The 16,563-nt window shown below is 41.4% G+C and overlaps 2 protein-coding genes across 4 annotated transcripts; both read left to right on the top strand.

Annotated features, from left to right (window-relative positions):
* The first annotated feature begins 483 nt into the window (after nucleotides 1-483).
* Nucleotides 484-5,981, top strand: srsf1a (serine and arginine rich splicing factor 1a). Of its 2 annotated transcripts, XR_012180558.1 has the most exons (5): nucleotides 484-966; nucleotides 1,555-1,733; nucleotides 3,960-4,132; nucleotides 4,308-5,105; nucleotides 5,560-5,981. XR_012180558.1 is itself a non-coding variant. In XM_073489516.1 (4 exons), exons 1-4 carry the CDS (start codon nucleotides 779-781, stop codon nucleotides 4,503-4,505), a joined length of 738 nt encoding a protein of 245 aa, XP_073345617.1. In that variant the 5' UTR covers nucleotides 490-778; the 3' UTR covers nucleotides 4,506-5,981. The 2 variants fall into 2 exon arrangements, 1 of the variants encoding a protein (XP_073345617.1); XM_073489516.1 differs by having other exon boundaries at nucleotides 490-966; nucleotides 4,308-5,981.
* A 461-nt stretch (nucleotides 5,982-6,442) lies between these two features.
* dynll2a (dynein, light chain, LC8-type 2a) lies at nucleotides 6,443-10,391 on the top strand. 2 transcript variants are annotated; one of them, XM_073489482.1, is made up of 3 exons: nucleotides 6,443-6,593; nucleotides 7,158-7,311; nucleotides 8,511-10,391. In XM_073489482.1, exons 2-3 carry the CDS (start codon nucleotides 7,180-7,182, stop codon nucleotides 8,646-8,648), a joined length of 270 nt encoding a protein of 89 aa, XP_073345583.1. In that variant the 5' UTR covers nucleotides 6,443-6,593; nucleotides 7,158-7,179; the 3' UTR covers nucleotides 8,649-10,391. The 2 variants fall into 2 exon arrangements, with proteins under 2 accessions (XP_073345583.1, XP_073345574.1); XM_073489473.1 differs by having other exon boundaries at nucleotides 7,155-7,311.
* The last annotated feature ends 6,172 nt before the right edge of the window (nucleotides 10,392-16,563 follow it).

Genomic DNA, 16,563 nt, shown 5'->3' with positions numbered 1-16,563 from the left:
ACCTACAGTACATACAAACGATTACAGTGCGTATGGCCTTTAAAAGCAACAACAGAGTTTTAGGGCCATATTAAAGAAAAAAATCTGAGATTTCAAGAATGAAGTATGAAAGGAAAAGACAGTAATGGATTACTTTTATGAAAAAGTAACTAAATAATGGATTACTTGAATTGCAGAACTAAAACGATACTCGTTACAACGAAAAAGTAATTCGAGTACTCAAACAGGATTACGGTTGCAAATTACCCAATTATTCAAATTATTAAAGGTGGCAGGGTCCGCCACATGTAAACAAAGTAAGACAGTACGAAATCGTCCTTTAAGGTCAGTTTGTGTATTCAGTCGTGAAATGAAGAGAGTTTGCTTATTTAGTCTGTTTATGTCAGGTGTGATTAAAACTACATAATGCTCCTTTAAAGAAACAAGCGTCGGCGCCGCACCTTGCGAGCCCGCGGACTATTTCGTAAGGCGGATGTGTCCGCCGAGGCTGCGGTGTTTCCGGTCCTCGTGAATGCCTCGGTAAAGGAGTGCGGCTCCTGAAGAAAAACCAGGAGTGGAGGGCGCCTCGCCGAGAGCATCGCTGATCCCGGTAAATACTCTTGCACACCGCGGCTGCGAAACCGGGCGCCAATTTGAGCGCTTTGTCCTCCCCCCCCGACCCGCAAGACTGACTGGAGCCTGAGCTCGGTGTCGCTCCGCCATCTTGTCGCGGGACCTCGGAGAAGGAAGAAGGACCGTTATTTTTTTTAAAGAAAGCCAGCTAACCGTTAGCGGTAACATGTCGGGTGTCGTGCGAGGCCCTGCTGGAAACAACGACTGTCGGATCTACGTGGGCAACCTGCCCCCCGACATCCGCACGAAAGACGTGGAGGACGTGTTTTACAAGTACGGGACGATCCGAGACATCGACCTGAAGAACCGGAGAGGGGGCCCGCCGTTCGCCTTCATTGAGTTCGAAGACCCCAGGTGAGGAAGCTAAGCTAGGCTAGGCTAGGCTAGGCTAACAGCTAGCTTGTCGGGCCGAGGCAGCCCCTATTGTGTGGCTAACCCGACTCATGTGCTTGCACACTACTGGCGGGCTCAGACTATTCCCCGGTCACCCACGCAGACAGCTCTATAGTAAGGAAACGTCACTTGTGTGCTTTTGCTTTCGATTTTGCATTTCACCTAGTTCTTTTTATAAACTCTTACCTTTTGCACACAGCCGCTTTTGCGCTCATGTTTTACCCGTGTGTATTTGAACACCCCGTGTCTTGTGTGCAGCTTGTAGATGAGTTAACGCGCTCACAACAGTGCGCTTGGACGTGCAATGTTCATTTCGGCGTGCATTCTTTGCAGCTGATGGAAAAACAAACTGTAAAATATAAAGACATCGAAGCTAAATGTCTGTAGTTGTGAGCGCGTCTGCAAGGCGGATTAGCAAACCAGATCGAGCTAGCTGCTAACATGGCTGACAGTGTCTGACAGCGTCTGACAGCGTTTCCCCCTCTGCATGTGAATGTCTGACGCTCGCAGCCCCTCCGTGTGCTGAGGTGTAAACTGTTTTGTCAACAGGGACGCCGATGATGCGGTCTATGGACGCGATGGGTACGACTACGACGGCTACAGACTGCGTGTGGAGTTTCCCCGGAGCGGCAGGGGCTCAAGAGGCGGGTTTGGAGGGATCGGTGGAGCTCCGAGAGGGAGGTACGGCCCTCCATCCAGACGCTCGGAGTACAGGGTCATTGTGTCGGGTAAGCGTGCAAAAAAACTACTCGCTCACTTATTTGGCTGTTGCATCAGGCTGTTGTTAATGTAGGAGTGCTATCCCTCGGACTGCTGTCTGGAGGATTGTTTTGCTGAGTGCGACTTTAAGAGGCAGTGTAGTTGTGCGATCAGTTCACAACAAACTCAGCATGGCGCGATATGACACGTTCATGTCACGATTACTACTCAATGCACTACTCAAAGCTAGTTAGGGATATATTGCGACACATTTCCTTGACTTGACTATAATTGCACATCCATGCACATCCATGCACATGCATATCTGCACCCATATCCCTTACTAATAATGTGATCCAGATTATTATCCTGATAATCATCTGTATAACAAAGGCCGCTCTTCATTGACTGATTTGCCTAAACAAACTCTGGTCTTGTTTTCACGACTGAATAAACAAACTAACCCTAAAGGACGACACAATTTCATGCTGGTGTACTTTGCTTTGGCGGACCCTGCCATCTTTCTAGCTTCAGTGTTGACAGCAGCTCGTTTATTCAGTTATAGAAAAGATAAATATTTCTTGTATTATAAGCGCATTAATGTTGTAAATTTGTTCTCCAAAACTACATAGTGCCGGTAAGGTAATAATACAAACTCAGAAATATTAATCTTTTCTATAACTGTATAAACAAGCTGTTCGCAGAAGAAAATAATGTTCCCAGAGCACTGTTTGAAGCTAGAAAGTTGGCAGGGTCCGCCAAATATAAACAAAGTAAAACAGCATGAAATTGTGTTTCTCTTTTCAGTCAGGACAGTTTCTTTATTCAGTTTTTTCAGCCATGAAAACAGTTTGTTTATTTAGTTTGTTGAGGCATAAAACAATCAGTAAATGAAGATATTTCTCTTCTGATTAAAATTTCTTCCCCCAAACTGCATAATGCACCTTTTTAAGACTTTAAAATAAAAACTAAAATTGCAAACATACTGACATCACTTTAATCTTGCATATTGTAAGAAAACAAATATTTTTATTGCATCACAGGACACATCTTTTTTTTTTTTTTGTGAAAAACAAACAAACCAGAGAATCTGTAGCAATACTTAACAATAAGTCATAAGGTCTTGCTGCACAAATATACACTACTTAAAATGAGTTGGGAATATTGGGATATGGGTGCATATATACATGTGCATGGATATGCAAATAAAGTCAAATGAAATATGTGAGCTATGAGTTAAACAGCTTTTTAAAGTTATGATGGGAGGATTTTTTCCCAATAATGAAAACTCAGTGTGATCAATTTATTGTGTTTTCTAATACGTGATAAAACCTTTTATTGTCCCATCCAGTTGTTGTTTTTGTTTGACGTGCTCCACATATACGACAGCAAAATAGACTTTATTAAATGTGGATGTTTTAAACACATTTGGCTGGGTCAGTTTACACGACTCAAAATTAGTTAGTGATATTAGGATAATTTAGTGTTTCACTTGATTGTTTATTTTGAGACGTATCTGAATTTTTTGTTTTGTGAATAATATTGCAACACGTCATTTGTATTTTATTGCATATCCATGCATGTGCATATATGCACCCATATCCTAATATCCCTAACTAATGTTGAGTAGTGTAATTCTCCCTTAATTTGATGCATGAAGTGTGGATTTGGCTGCGAGTTAATGCAGGGAGATGCTGATAAAATGTAAAGTGATAGTAAATAGGATCGAATGTAATGTAAACAATGCAAGTAAATAAGTTATTTAACAGTAATGTTACTGATGAATATACAAACCAATGTGTCCTTAAATTCTGTTGTGGCTGCAAGTCTGAAGTAATGATCTCTATAATTCCAAACTTTAATGAATTTTATTTAAAACATTTTATTTGTAGTCAGGAACAATGTTCTTTCCTCAGCCAGATGTATAGAAGAAACCATAAAAATGTCATTAAACACCCGAATGTAACACATAATATGTACTAAATAATACAGTATAGCGTGTTACTTTGCTACAGTTCATACTAATGTTTATAATAAACGGCACAAGCACGATCAGTGTTAAACTATTTCTTGTTTTCAAGCTAAACCAGTTCCCGCATTGTGAGAACTCTCCTGTGTTATGTAATCCTGCAGTTTCGATTTTGAATAAACAAATGAGTCTTTTAGTTCCCACAAACATTTCAAGTTTTCGCCCATGAGCAACGCTGTAAAATTCACCGCATGACAGCTGACAAAACTTTGTTTATGTGTTTCAGGACTCCCTCAGAGTGGCAGCTGGCAGGACCTGAAAGATCACATGCGCGAAGCAGGCGACGTGTGCTACGCCGACGTTTTCAGAGATGGAACCGGAGTTGTAGAGTTTGTGCGCAAAGAAGACATGACCTATGCCGTTCGAAAGCTGGACAACACCAAATTCCGCTCACATGAGGTATGTGTACTGATTTGATTGTCATGGATAATGTTTCTTTGCTGTTGTCGAGGTGAGTACTTGAGGAAATGCTGACATGTTTGAAGCAACACCTGGCCCTCATGTCCATCTATGGTATTTCCACCATAGGAAGGAATGTTGTCTTTTCAATGTCAAGTTCTCTTGTGTCTGCCAGGGAGAGACTGCTTACATTCGTGTGAAATTAGACGGTCCCCGCAGCCCAAGTTACGGAAGATCACGCTCCCGAAGCCGTGGCAGCCGGAGCAGGAGCCGCAGTCGCAGCGCCAGCCGCAGCCGGAGCAATTCCCGTGGCCGTGGCAGAGGATCACCCCGCTACTCGCCTCGTCACAGCCGCTCTCGCTCCCGTTCCTAAACCTTTCTACCACCGATGTTTTGCCCTTTTGATGTACTTCCTCCTGTTTTTACCTCTTATGAGTTCCTCCAGATGTCAGCAATTGATTTTTGATTTTTGCATTTCATGTCCCGATGTCCTTGTGGATGATCTTGGTATGTAGATGTACTCCCCCCCTCTTTCACTCTCTCCCCTCACCCTCTCCAGCTGCTTTGTCCTTTTGTTTTCTCCCTCTCCCTCTCCCTCTCTCTCTCTCTCCCCCCCCCCCCCCCCCCCCCCTTCTTTCTGTCCTCTCAACTTTTGCAATAGAAATTGTGCCGTGTTGAACTTCAAAAACCTTGAGTTGTTTTATTACATGCACTCAATGTTTTTGCAAGTACTGAAATGAGTTTTGTCTTTGTTTAATTTTTTTAAAAAGAAATAGCTTCTCATTGGATAATGTGGGGGTGGGCTGTTTTGAACGGGGAGCCCGATGCTTAACTGTATTTTACCCTTGTGTCTTCCTTTAGACATCTGAAGAGAAGGATTAAAGTGATTTGGAATAAAACCATTGTGGAGCACATTTCATTTGTATGGTCAGGATAGGACATCTAATTGAGGAGCAATCAGGTCGAGGCAATGGTACGCTTCATATTCCATAAATTGAACGTTTTTTTTGATAGGTTTCCATATCATGCATGTCATTTAACAGAGCCATATGTGCTGTACTTTGTTATATATATATATATATCTCTATATATATACAATTTTTAACATGCTACTCTGACTTGTGACAGAATAAGCAGTCCTAGATCAAGTGTTGTGATGTAAGTGTAACATCTTTGCTGTCAAATGTAAAAAAAAAAAAAAAATCTGAATCACTGCTTTGTTGCTAAAGCGTCCCGCTTTTAACTTTAAATGTCCTCATTGGTTAAAATGTTTTAACTTCAGGGAGTTTTTGTGCTCAGTGGCGTTTTTTTTCTTTCTTTGATCTGACATGAGTGCTCAAAACTGAACAAAAAAACATAATTAGGCCCAAAAATCTTGACATTTTATTCTAACAGTCTGCCTCTGATTTTCTTCCTGGTATTTCAAGGTTTTGATTGGAGGAGTGGCTCAGTGGATCCCAATCCTTGGAGCTGGATGAGTGGATCGATTAGGGAAGGGATAGGCAAAGGATGGATGCTCGGAAACGGGAGCAGTTTTCCAGGATTCAAATGAGAGTTGAATTCAGAACTAATTAACGGGAGTCCCAGAGCAACATCTTTTTAGGCCCCCCCATGCCTATTTTAAAGTTTTTCAGTGGTAATGGCTTTATTTTACAAGAAAACGAAAACAGAGGACCAGGAAGTTGGATCAAAGGATGGAGTCGTAGATGCCTGGTATGAAGGAATTATAATAAATTGGGGCGGTTGGGATGAGGGTTTGATTTGGGATAGTAGTTTGTATGTTTTTACTTTGCTTAATCTTTCTTTTTTTTTCTCTTAGCATTTTCAATAAAACATTTTCAAACCAGGACACTTTGAGTTTGTCGTTATTTGAAACACAAACCACCTCGTGTGACTCACTTTAAAGCTTTTTGTGCTTCATGAAATTAAAACAATATATATAAGAAATCATGTGTTTGTAAAGATAAAAGCAACTGGAAGATACGTGGCTTGCTTTAATCCCTTTAAACGCAACACAAGATGATGCGTTCAGTGGTCACACAGCTCCAGTGTCTCTCAGCTTGTGGCTGATGATGAAAAAAAGCCAAATGATACACTACCTGCAGCCAAGGTCTCGTTTCCCTTTAGCCCACAGCCAGTGGTGTATACTGTGAATGATGCATTGTGGGATGAAATAAGATGCCGGCAGACAGGAGCTGGAGAAAATCGCTCGCAACACACGGGGAGGCTGCGGCTCGGCCAATGGCAGCGCGCAGCATGCAGCAGAGGGGCGGGGAAGCTGTGGACGAGCAGCACAGCCGGAGAGAGACAACCTACCTACATGCTTATTGTGTAAATCTTTAAAAAGCAATTAGCCGCAGCATCATCTAAAAAAAAAAAAAAACCTTCCTCCTCCTCTGGTTTGGTCTGATACATATTGTTGTTTGTTGGAGAGAAGTGTTTCCAGGCGGCTCCAGAAAAGGTGAGTTGCAGATTTTTTTTTTTTGGTTGTAATGTGAGATTGACTTGCATGTCTTGACATATTTCTGATTCCCAGTTGCTCTCATCGCGTTGAGTTTATATTTTACGGGATGTCATAAAGCATTTGACTCCTCACACCTTTATGTGTCGATAACAGGATGCATATTTTGCCCTGTGCACGTGATTATTCCCACATTTCTGGGTACTTTTTTTTTTTCTCTTTGCTCTCCTGATGCAGATTATCCGAAAGTGATTTTGCCAAGTAATTCAACTCCACCTGTATCAAGTTTCTATGCAGAGAAAAAGCTTAAAGTCATCGTGTAGTTGTGAACATAACTGTGAGTTATGATTATGAATCAGTGCGGATGAGAGAAAAAACGCGGTGCCAAGCGGCTCCATCGTCTGCGTAAAAAAAAAAAAAAAAAAATCGGGATGTTTGCGTTGATCCCGGCTGGCCTAACACCATCCCCATCACCACCACGTGCGGTGTTAATTTTCAGTGCGGTGCTTGCGTGAGTGAACGTGCTCCTTTTTTCCCTTTTCCTTCCTTCCTCCACCTCAGCAGGCGACCATCATCATCCTCAACCATGACTGACAGGAAAGCTGTGATCAAGAACGCGGACATGTCCGAGGACATGCAGCAGGACGCGGTGGACTGTGCCACGCAGGCCATGGAGAAGTACAACATAGAGAAGGACATCGCAGCCTACATCAAGAAGGTGAGACAACGATCCAGAGTGGAGCTCTGATGTGTGTGTGTGAGCTTACATCATTGGCACATGATCTGCAAAAAAAAAAAAATCACAGCCCTTTTTTATTCTCTGATCTATTTTTGGTCAGTGTGGAGACGGAGGCTCTTGTGATCAGGGCCGCAACCAGGATTTTATTAGTGCTGAGGTCAGGAGTCCCCCCCCACCCCCACCCCGAGGCCAGAAACAGCCTCCAGTGTTTGTTTGTTTTATACGCGCTGATTAGGGTTTAATCAGTCATTTTTTATTTATACTGGATAATCTGATACTTGATTTTTTGGAGCTGGTGCACATGTGAATATCAGGGATATCAATATATCAGCTGATGAACACACTTTTTAAAAAATATACATATATGAGATACATATGAGAATGTAATAATTTTGAAATCACGCCAAGTCTTTTTCTGCATTTATCTGTTAAAATGAGCCGGTCGATGTACCGGGCTGCATTCAATCTATACGTCTATACTGCAGCCTTCACACGTTAGCGCAAATCACAGTGCTTTACAGGCGACTAACAAGCTAACATGCTTGCTATCATCTGTTTTTAGTATTTTTGTTTTTATCATTAGTTTTTTATCATTGTATATGTGAAGCACTTTGAATTGCCTTGCGTACGAAAGGTGCTATACAAATAAATGTGCCTTGCTTTGCCTAACATGACAGTACAGATGTTATATTAGATATTTAGAGACAAACGAACACAAAATAGATAAATATAATATCATAATCATAATATATGATTAGATCAGGTTGAAAAAACAGGTTTTCAGTGTTTTGAAGACCATTTTTTGTATTTTAATTTGCAATTATTTACTGTTATCAATAAAGTTTTTATTCATAAGCCCCAAAAGTAGTTTAGTTTGTTTTTGGGGCTCTCAAATGTGACAGTTTTTGGGTCATATGTGATGTAGTAGTCCATCAAAGTTAACTCGAATAACATTTATTTTAGTTAACAGTATGACTTATATTTTTGGGTTGGAGACAGAAAATAATCAGCAGATCAACAGATAACGGTGACCTCAGCATCCTCCACGGTAGCTTCAGCCTCAGTCGTGATAACAGGATTGATTTGCAGATTGCCACCATTGATTCTTCATTGATTGTTACTTAATGTTCACCGATCCTCTCTTCTTCTTCTTCTTCTTCTTCTTTGACCTTTTTCAGGAATTTGACAAAAAGTACAACCCCACCTGGCACTGCATCGTCGGGAGGAACTTCGGCAGCTACGTCACCCACGAGACAAAGCATTTCATTTACTTCTACTTGGGCCAAGTGGCCATCTTGCTCTTCAAGTCTGGCTGAGAAGTTTCTGATGGGTGTTGAGGAGTCCTTCTCCCTGAAACCGAAATCGGAAATGCACTGGTGGCTGATGTCTCCCATACACTAATAACGACATACCATAACGATGCAAAACCGGCCGTGCGCAATTGCATGGACTATACACTATTTAATATGTATGTTACAGTAAGTTTACTTTTCGATAGTTGCCATTTGAATGCAACTGAAGTAGTTTTTGTTGATGCTGTTAAAAATTCTAGGTTGTGAAAGATTTCAACGTGGCCCTTGATTGTATAATAAAGGAAAGCTGTAGAATGTAGTGGTGCATCTGCTTTCCTTCACGAGCGGCATTGCCCGACCCCGTTATGAGACCCCATCTGTCGGTTTAGATGGTAAAAATCATACCGCGCGCGCCAGTTAAACAATTCATCATCAAAGATTTTAACGTGCGAACACGAAAAAGGAAAAGCCGGTTAACTGGGGGCAGGATAGTCGTTACTTCTTTCGGTCGAGAACACGCAGCATGAGTTCACTTTTATTACTGCCGTCTTTACTTATTTCAAATAATTCTGTTGTCTGTAGATGCAAAAAAAAACAAACAAACAAAAACCTTTAACGTTTTCGATTCGAAAATAAAACAACCCAACAGCTGTGACATTTTTTTTTAGCAGCCGTGTTCAGAAAACAAGATGTCACAACATCCAACACACTTGACACAACACAAGCCAGTGCAAACATTTCCAGGGATGTTTAGTTTGATCTTTAGATTTACACTGTGAGGGACGACGGAGCGACTACAGCTCACACACACACACACACACAGACCTTAGCCTGTAATGTCCGAGTAACAACGCTACAGACTTGGTTACCAAAACCTCCCGACTCCTACCTAGATATCTTTTAATCCTGTGTTTCTGCATGTTTGGAGGACAATAATCACCGTTTCTTCTGCCGTCATCAGACACAATTAAAAGCTCATTTCGAAGCGAGATAATTTATTTAACTTTCACTTTTGAGTATGTAGATATTGGACTGAGCCGGTGTGTGTCTTGTCCCAGTAATTGCTATGAAGCTAGGAAGGTGATATTGATAAAAACATCTGCAGGCAACTCTACCAAGGCTACCAACACCCCTGTGTTTCAGATGGTCGTGTCGTCTTGTAATACGTTCCAGTTGCATTGACCCTAACCTTTTATTATTTGCATTGCGAGTGTACTGCCAGACATTGGGAGTTGGGACTACTTAATTAAGCAACTGCAAGCAGGTGTATCTCTTGTCTAGCACAGTGATTTTAGGATTTCATTTCGTCATGTCAATATAATTAGTTTGAAATGGCAACGCACAATGTTTGGATTGTGAGGGCAGGTTGGAGGGATTTAGCACGTGGAGTTGGATAACACCACACATTTCTCGCCGTGCGTAAAGACTGAATGTTTGCTCAGTCTTTATCTCCCGTAATCCAACAATGGGTGAAATGTGTTTCCCACAAGTGTTAGCTTGGATAGACGTTGTGTTCGCGGGAAGTCTTCCTAACTATTGTCGATGTAAACTGATTTTAGTATTGTTTTCCTCTGGCATGTATTTTTGCTGTGTATATGTAGGAGCCGTTCCAATGCTGTTAAATTTTGCACAAAACGTGTGCCTGTCATTGCTCTCAACTGTAACCGGCTTGAGTACAATTGCACTTCATTAGAAATATCCAGTAGGTTGCTACAGAACCAAAATCGTATAAACTCGATAAAATAAAAATTAATTGTTGACTTATTACACTGTGGCCTTTTATTTTATCATTGTGAACATTAATTGAGTGTTTTTTTTTACCTTTGGACGGACCCAGGCTAGCTTATTTCTCCTTTTTCCAGTCTGTATGCTAAGCTAAGCTAGCGTGCAGCCGTTAGCTTCATATTTAAACACGTGCAATAATTTCACAAAAATGCTTATTTGTATTCTTACCAAGAGATGGATATAATTCCCATAATCATCCTTTATATGAAGCTACCACAAGTACCAGCTAACTTAGCTTAGCATAAAGACAGAAAATGCTAAATGACTATCCTAGCTCGATAACAAAATCTACATACCAGCACCTTGAAAGCTCACTTATTAACCTATTATATCTAGTTTATATATCTTTAGCGATCCCCTGTGTGCTAAGCTAGGCTAATTAGCTGCTAGCACTAGCTTAATATTTACTGTTGAGATTGGAAGGCTAACAATCCTCTTCCCTAACTGTTAGCAAGAAAACAAGTGTATTTCCTAAAATATCACACCATTCCTTTAAAGCAAGGCTACCTAACTTTTGCTAAACAGGCTATAATTAGGCTAATTATATGAAGCCACCACAAGTACCGGCTAACTTAGGTTAGCATAAAGACTTGAAATGAAACCACTGTCTTAGCTTGACAACAAAATCTACATACTAGCATCTCGAAAGCTCACTTATCAACACGTCTAGTTTGTATATCTTTAATGTTAGCTGTTCCCCCGTATGCTCAGCTAGGCTAACAAGCTGTTGGCACTAGCTTTATATTTACTTCAGAGAGTGCTAGGCTATCACTCTTCTTCTTTAATTGTTAGATAACGAATCCTAAATGTCAAACAATTTCTTTAAAGAAAGGCTATCTATCTTTTGCTAAACAGCAGCTAACAACACAAGCAGTAAAGGTATGGTGGCTAATGCTGATTTGTAGCATAACGGTTGTCTAACATTTATAGCATAACAGCTGACACAAGCAGACAAGCGTGCTAAAGTGACTGAGTCATGCTAATTACTCAGCAATATCTATCTAATGAATGCTAAAATTAGCCACCAAAAGTGGTTATTGTGGTTATTTCAGACCAAGTAAGTAATTCCAGCTTCTTCAAGGTGAGAATTAGCTCCTTTTCTCTGTTTTTATATCACTTTAAACCAGATATTTTATGGTTTTGGACTGACTGTCAGACAAAACAAGCAATTTAAGGAAGTCACCTTGGGCTTCTTAACTATTTTCTTAAATTATAGTTACTGATAACACTTCAAATACATGAATCCATTATTGAAGCTACAGTAGCTCCTCAAATCAGCAGATGGCTCATAAACTCTGCAAGACGCTCATTTGAACTGCATGTTAAGACCATGAGAGACATCCAGCATCAGGTACTTAAGAGGTTTATTAAAAACAAAAATAGGACCACGATGCTTTTATGTTTGGATGGAATGGAAATGGAAAACGGACAATACAAAGACGAACACACTACGCAGGTTCCTGTGCTCACGGTGTTGGATTTATTGAGGCTGAAGTGGTCTTGTGTTGGAAAACAATCCATGGCAACAAGTGTGAGACCTTCACTCAGAGACGAGGAGCACGAACCACGTAGCTGTGACGTCAGTCGCTGTGGTGTCGTCTCATCTGTGTGACACACTGATGCAGCATTTAAATCACACCAACTCGGACACGGAGTACACGCAGCCTCCTCTGGAGCCACAAAAGGCTTTTTTAATCGTCTTTTATGTCCAAAGTATTACAAATCAAACACGTTCAGACTGATCAGAGATGTTTTTGCTTGTACAATAGTTTGTTTTGTTTTGTTTTACCATCAGTGCTGCACACACTAGTGGTGTCCAACAATCTGCCATCCAGAGCCATGTTTGAACACCACATCAGCTGATCCCACCGATAAACAAACCTTCAGTCAGGTGAACCTGAAGCTGGTGCTGTTTGGTTGGCACGTGTGTGCACATGGCTGCCGCCAGCTTCAGTCCAGACATTATGTGTCTGGATCAGGGCTGATGTCATGGTATACATTACAATATGATGTCATTATAGAAACATTACTTTAAATTGTTAGCAGAACAACCTGTTACAGGAGCAACACTGGAGATGTTTTGCACTGTGTCCGCGTCGTCACAGTTGTTTTCTTATTGACAGAAGCAGTAGGAGTGTTGAGTTTCACTTGTGTAATGTTTTCAGCTGGAAGTTACGTGATGTCTGTCAGTGGAAATCTGCAGAAACAGGAGCACGCAGAGCCAGCAGAGCTGAGAAAGCAGACAAATTAAAGGACAAGTGACTAATGAATAATTTCTAGAGACAGACTGAGGTCAAACTGGGCGAAACAGGATACCCTGTGGAGTTAACTAGAAGACTTTGCCTAAATATTAGAAAAAGCTTTTTTGTTGCAGTTTCTCTGCAGAATGATTGTATTCACCACATTAACGTCCTTTGATTCACATATACTGAATAATGTGGAAAACAAGATGTAGCATAATGGTCGTACATTTACATTCACTTGTGCGTCACAGGCTTATTGTCTGCTCTTTTCACCGAACCTTCACTGATGTTTTACACCGTTGTTTTTCCCATCAGCGTCTCCTCTCCCCCCCACATACCTGCCTGCTTCTCTTTCATACTGTAGCCTCTGGCTGCCTTCATCCATCTTCCCACACAGAGCTGTAATTCATGGTCAGAGCACATTCACATATAGACCGCTCAGATAATTGACTGGACAAAGAAATTAACCCTCGCTGCCTGAAAGATTCAGTACATATTTTTTTATGTTATATCTTCTCAGGCAGGTTTTAAACATTAAGTTTGATGATTAAAGTGGTGAAAAATGCAGTTTGTGTGTCTGAACCGTGGCCCTAAAACTTCCAGATGCATGAGTCAGATTGATTTGACTTAATTACGGTGTTAAAGCACAAATCCGGCTGCATCTCATGCTCTCAATTAAAGACATTCGGTATTCAAATTCAGATCTTTAAAAGATCCTTTTAGTGCGACATATTTTTATCCATTTGCTCTCATGCAGCTCTATTCAGCTCCTCACACGATGGCCCTGAAAGCCGCTTTAATAACCTGAAACGCATCAGAGAAAGGCCGTTGTTGTGGCTCAGGCTGAAAATATCCTGGCGTTTTGTTCGGAGCGTAGCTCTCATTGATGCGGTGAATGTTTGTGCTCTGCAGATGCCTCATACATAGACTGTGAGATGACCAGTGGGCGGACTTAACACTGGCATAACACCGAGGCATATGACTCAGACTCAAACATCAGGGATGGTGGCAACAAGGGGGGGAAAAAAAAAGTGCCACATGAATATGTTAATAGCTGGACGCATGGGACAGAGTGACACAGTGTGTAGGCTGAAATACATGTTTTTATCATCTAGAGATCAACTTTGACTGCATGAAAACCCTCGAAAATGAAAATGTGTTGCTTCGCGCTCATGACTGCTGTGTGTTCAGTGGTTGGAGAAAGAAAAATGGGCACCAGAAGCTAAATTTTTCTCTGAGGACACGAGTAACAAAGCAGCTTATGTGCAATTAAAGGAAAGTATAAGCAACAGTTAATAAAATGTGATCAAATGCAATGAAGGATAATTAAACAAACAGGAAAATATTAATTTCCAGTGGAGGTGTGAATGCTGCACAGCTGTGGTCTTCAACAGATGCAATTTTTAGGCAACAGGAGAAACTCTGCATCAAGAGGACGTATCCACGGCTGCTGCTCTGTCAATAATGTGAACATATTCAGCATAAAACAAACAGTAACATTGACCGAGTGACATCCGCAGCTTCAACACCGTGTCAACCGAACACAGACGCACATTTTTAAAAGACACCGACGTTCTTGTTGAGGGCATATAAATGTATAAAACCATAAACAAACAGGGCTTTTTTTTCTTCTCCTTACATAATGTACATTACTGCATCACCATTAAACAGTATTACATAACAGTTTGGCCTTATACAGCTACACAGTCGTACTGAGAGACAGACAGACAGACAGACAGACAGATGTCTTTGATGCACTTAATAAATGAGACGTACATCAGCTCTCTCTTTAATATGAATTCATTTCAGCAGCTCTGATCTCGACCCTGTGAAATGTTTCAACCAATTAAACGCTTTTCACGTGAAATGCTTTCATTCGTCCCTCGGTTGCTTCACAGGCGAAGACCAGATATAGTCTTTGAGGTACGTTTAATTTGACTTATGATGACAGTTATTATAATATAACTGTGTCGGAGGCCCTTGTAGCTCACCTGGGGGAGCATGTGACCCCTGTAAGGAGGCTCAGTCCTCAGGTCCCTCTCTCTCCAGTGTTTCCTCTCAAACTCTCAGCTGTGCTCTCTCAATAAAGGCTACAAGCTGCTACATATACATGTACTAGGTGTTTGAGGCTGATTAGTCCTGACTCAAAAGTCCTCAATGAGTCATTGAGCTTTCATGCACTTCCACACTTTGTCCACAAGAGGGAAACCTTTCTCTTCATGACAGATCTCTCTTTTTGTTTATGATGTGACTGTAGGAGCCAGGTGTTGGATCAGCGCTCAGCTCTGTGACGCTCGACTATGACGTTAAAATTAGAGCCCCAGAAAGCCCTTGTTATCAAGTGACAATAATCATAACATTTATTGAACACGAATGAGACTCGAGCAAGATTTAATTCAGCTTTTAAATGTGCACGATGTGTCAGGGAAGAGAAAAATCTTTACTGATTGATTTTAATAATAAACTGAGTGAACAAGCTGTCCTCGAAGGAAAACGTTCATACTGTTTTACACAACTTGACATGTCCAGGATGTAAATGTGAAAAACAAGAGACTTTCAGATTAAAATAACTTCCTGTTTGTCTCGTGAAAGGAGGAACATTCATGCTGCGTTGGTGAACTTTCAAGAGGTGATTTGTTTCTTCTCTACTACGTCAAAACATTGCACCAAGCTGTAGGGATGATGCTATGTTGCTTGTGTTACCGGCATCGTTAATTATTATTATTAAAAGTTTGAAATGCAACAGGAAGTTTGGCAGAAAAAGTGGAGTTTCCCCTGACTGAAGGGAAAATACTACTTGCTATTAATAGTTACAGATTAGACTGTGACAAAAGACACAAAATATGAGGAAAAAATGAAAAAAGGATTTTCGTTCCTCCATGTTTGCTCTGTGAGAGTTGGTGCTTTGTCCTTGCACGGGGCACCCAGAGGTGATTTGGTTCATAAATGATGGCGTCCGGTCTGCTTTGCTGCACCCGAGAGCAGTTTGTTCTAATGGTTTCCTCCGAATGGAGCGCAGCCATGGAGGTTTGCACCGAACTACGGGAAGTGGCAGAAGCAGTCACCCCGCGCAGTTTCACTCAGGTATCGCTCGTATCGCCATTAGGCTCATTAATAGAGCCACTCATCTCTCAGCGGGGAGGCATTTCATTGTGATTGTTGGCATGGCGTTGGAGGCATAAAGTTCCTCGGAGTGGGAAGAGAAACGGTCGACGCGACGACGGAGCAAACGTAAAAACAACATACTTATGCAAACAAGTACATAACGCTCAGTTTTAAAGTCTTAGCAAACATCCTGCATGACTAAGTGAGGAGCAGGTTAAAGGTTGAAGTGGCTGCCTTTCATGGGCCGCAATATTTTTATGACCTTGTCTGCAGAGACACTACTGGAAACACATAAAGGAGAGTTTGCTCCTGGAAAAAACTGAACCTCGCCATTCTTAAATCGACACAATGTGACCACATATGTGGGTGTTTTGCAGTAAGTAAGTAAGTAAGTAAGTCAGTGAGAAAACCTGGTTTCTGTTGACCTAAAGTCACCACTCTTTCACTCCCACAAACCAACCTTATCTGAGCCAAACCCTTTATGGACCATCACCTCGTAATCCTGCACCTTTACGGCCCTCGCTGTGCGCTGCTGTCAAGGATAAGGTAATCAGCTTATCATAAAGACATGATTTATAAAACTTGTATGCAATAAGGGCATCTCAGTGATTCAGATCCCACTTTGATATCTTCTGAAGAAGCGGTCTTGATGCGTCACCTCTTCAGAAGAAGAAATCAGAAGACGCAGAACTTTACGTTTCGTTCAGGAGACTTTATTGTCCCGCACCAAACTTCAGCCTGTTCCCCATCCTGTCAGTTTACCTGTGTGAGCAGCAGCGTAAGGAAGGAAGGAGGAGAGTGAGACT

This window comes from Pagrus major, chromosome 2, assembly GCF_040436345.1.
Source record: "Pagrus major chromosome 2, Pma_NU_1.0".
Lineage (NCBI taxonomy): Eukaryota > Metazoa > Chordata > Actinopteri > Spariformes > Sparidae > Pagrus > Pagrus major.
This window is presented reverse-complemented; position numbering and strand designations above follow the sequence as displayed.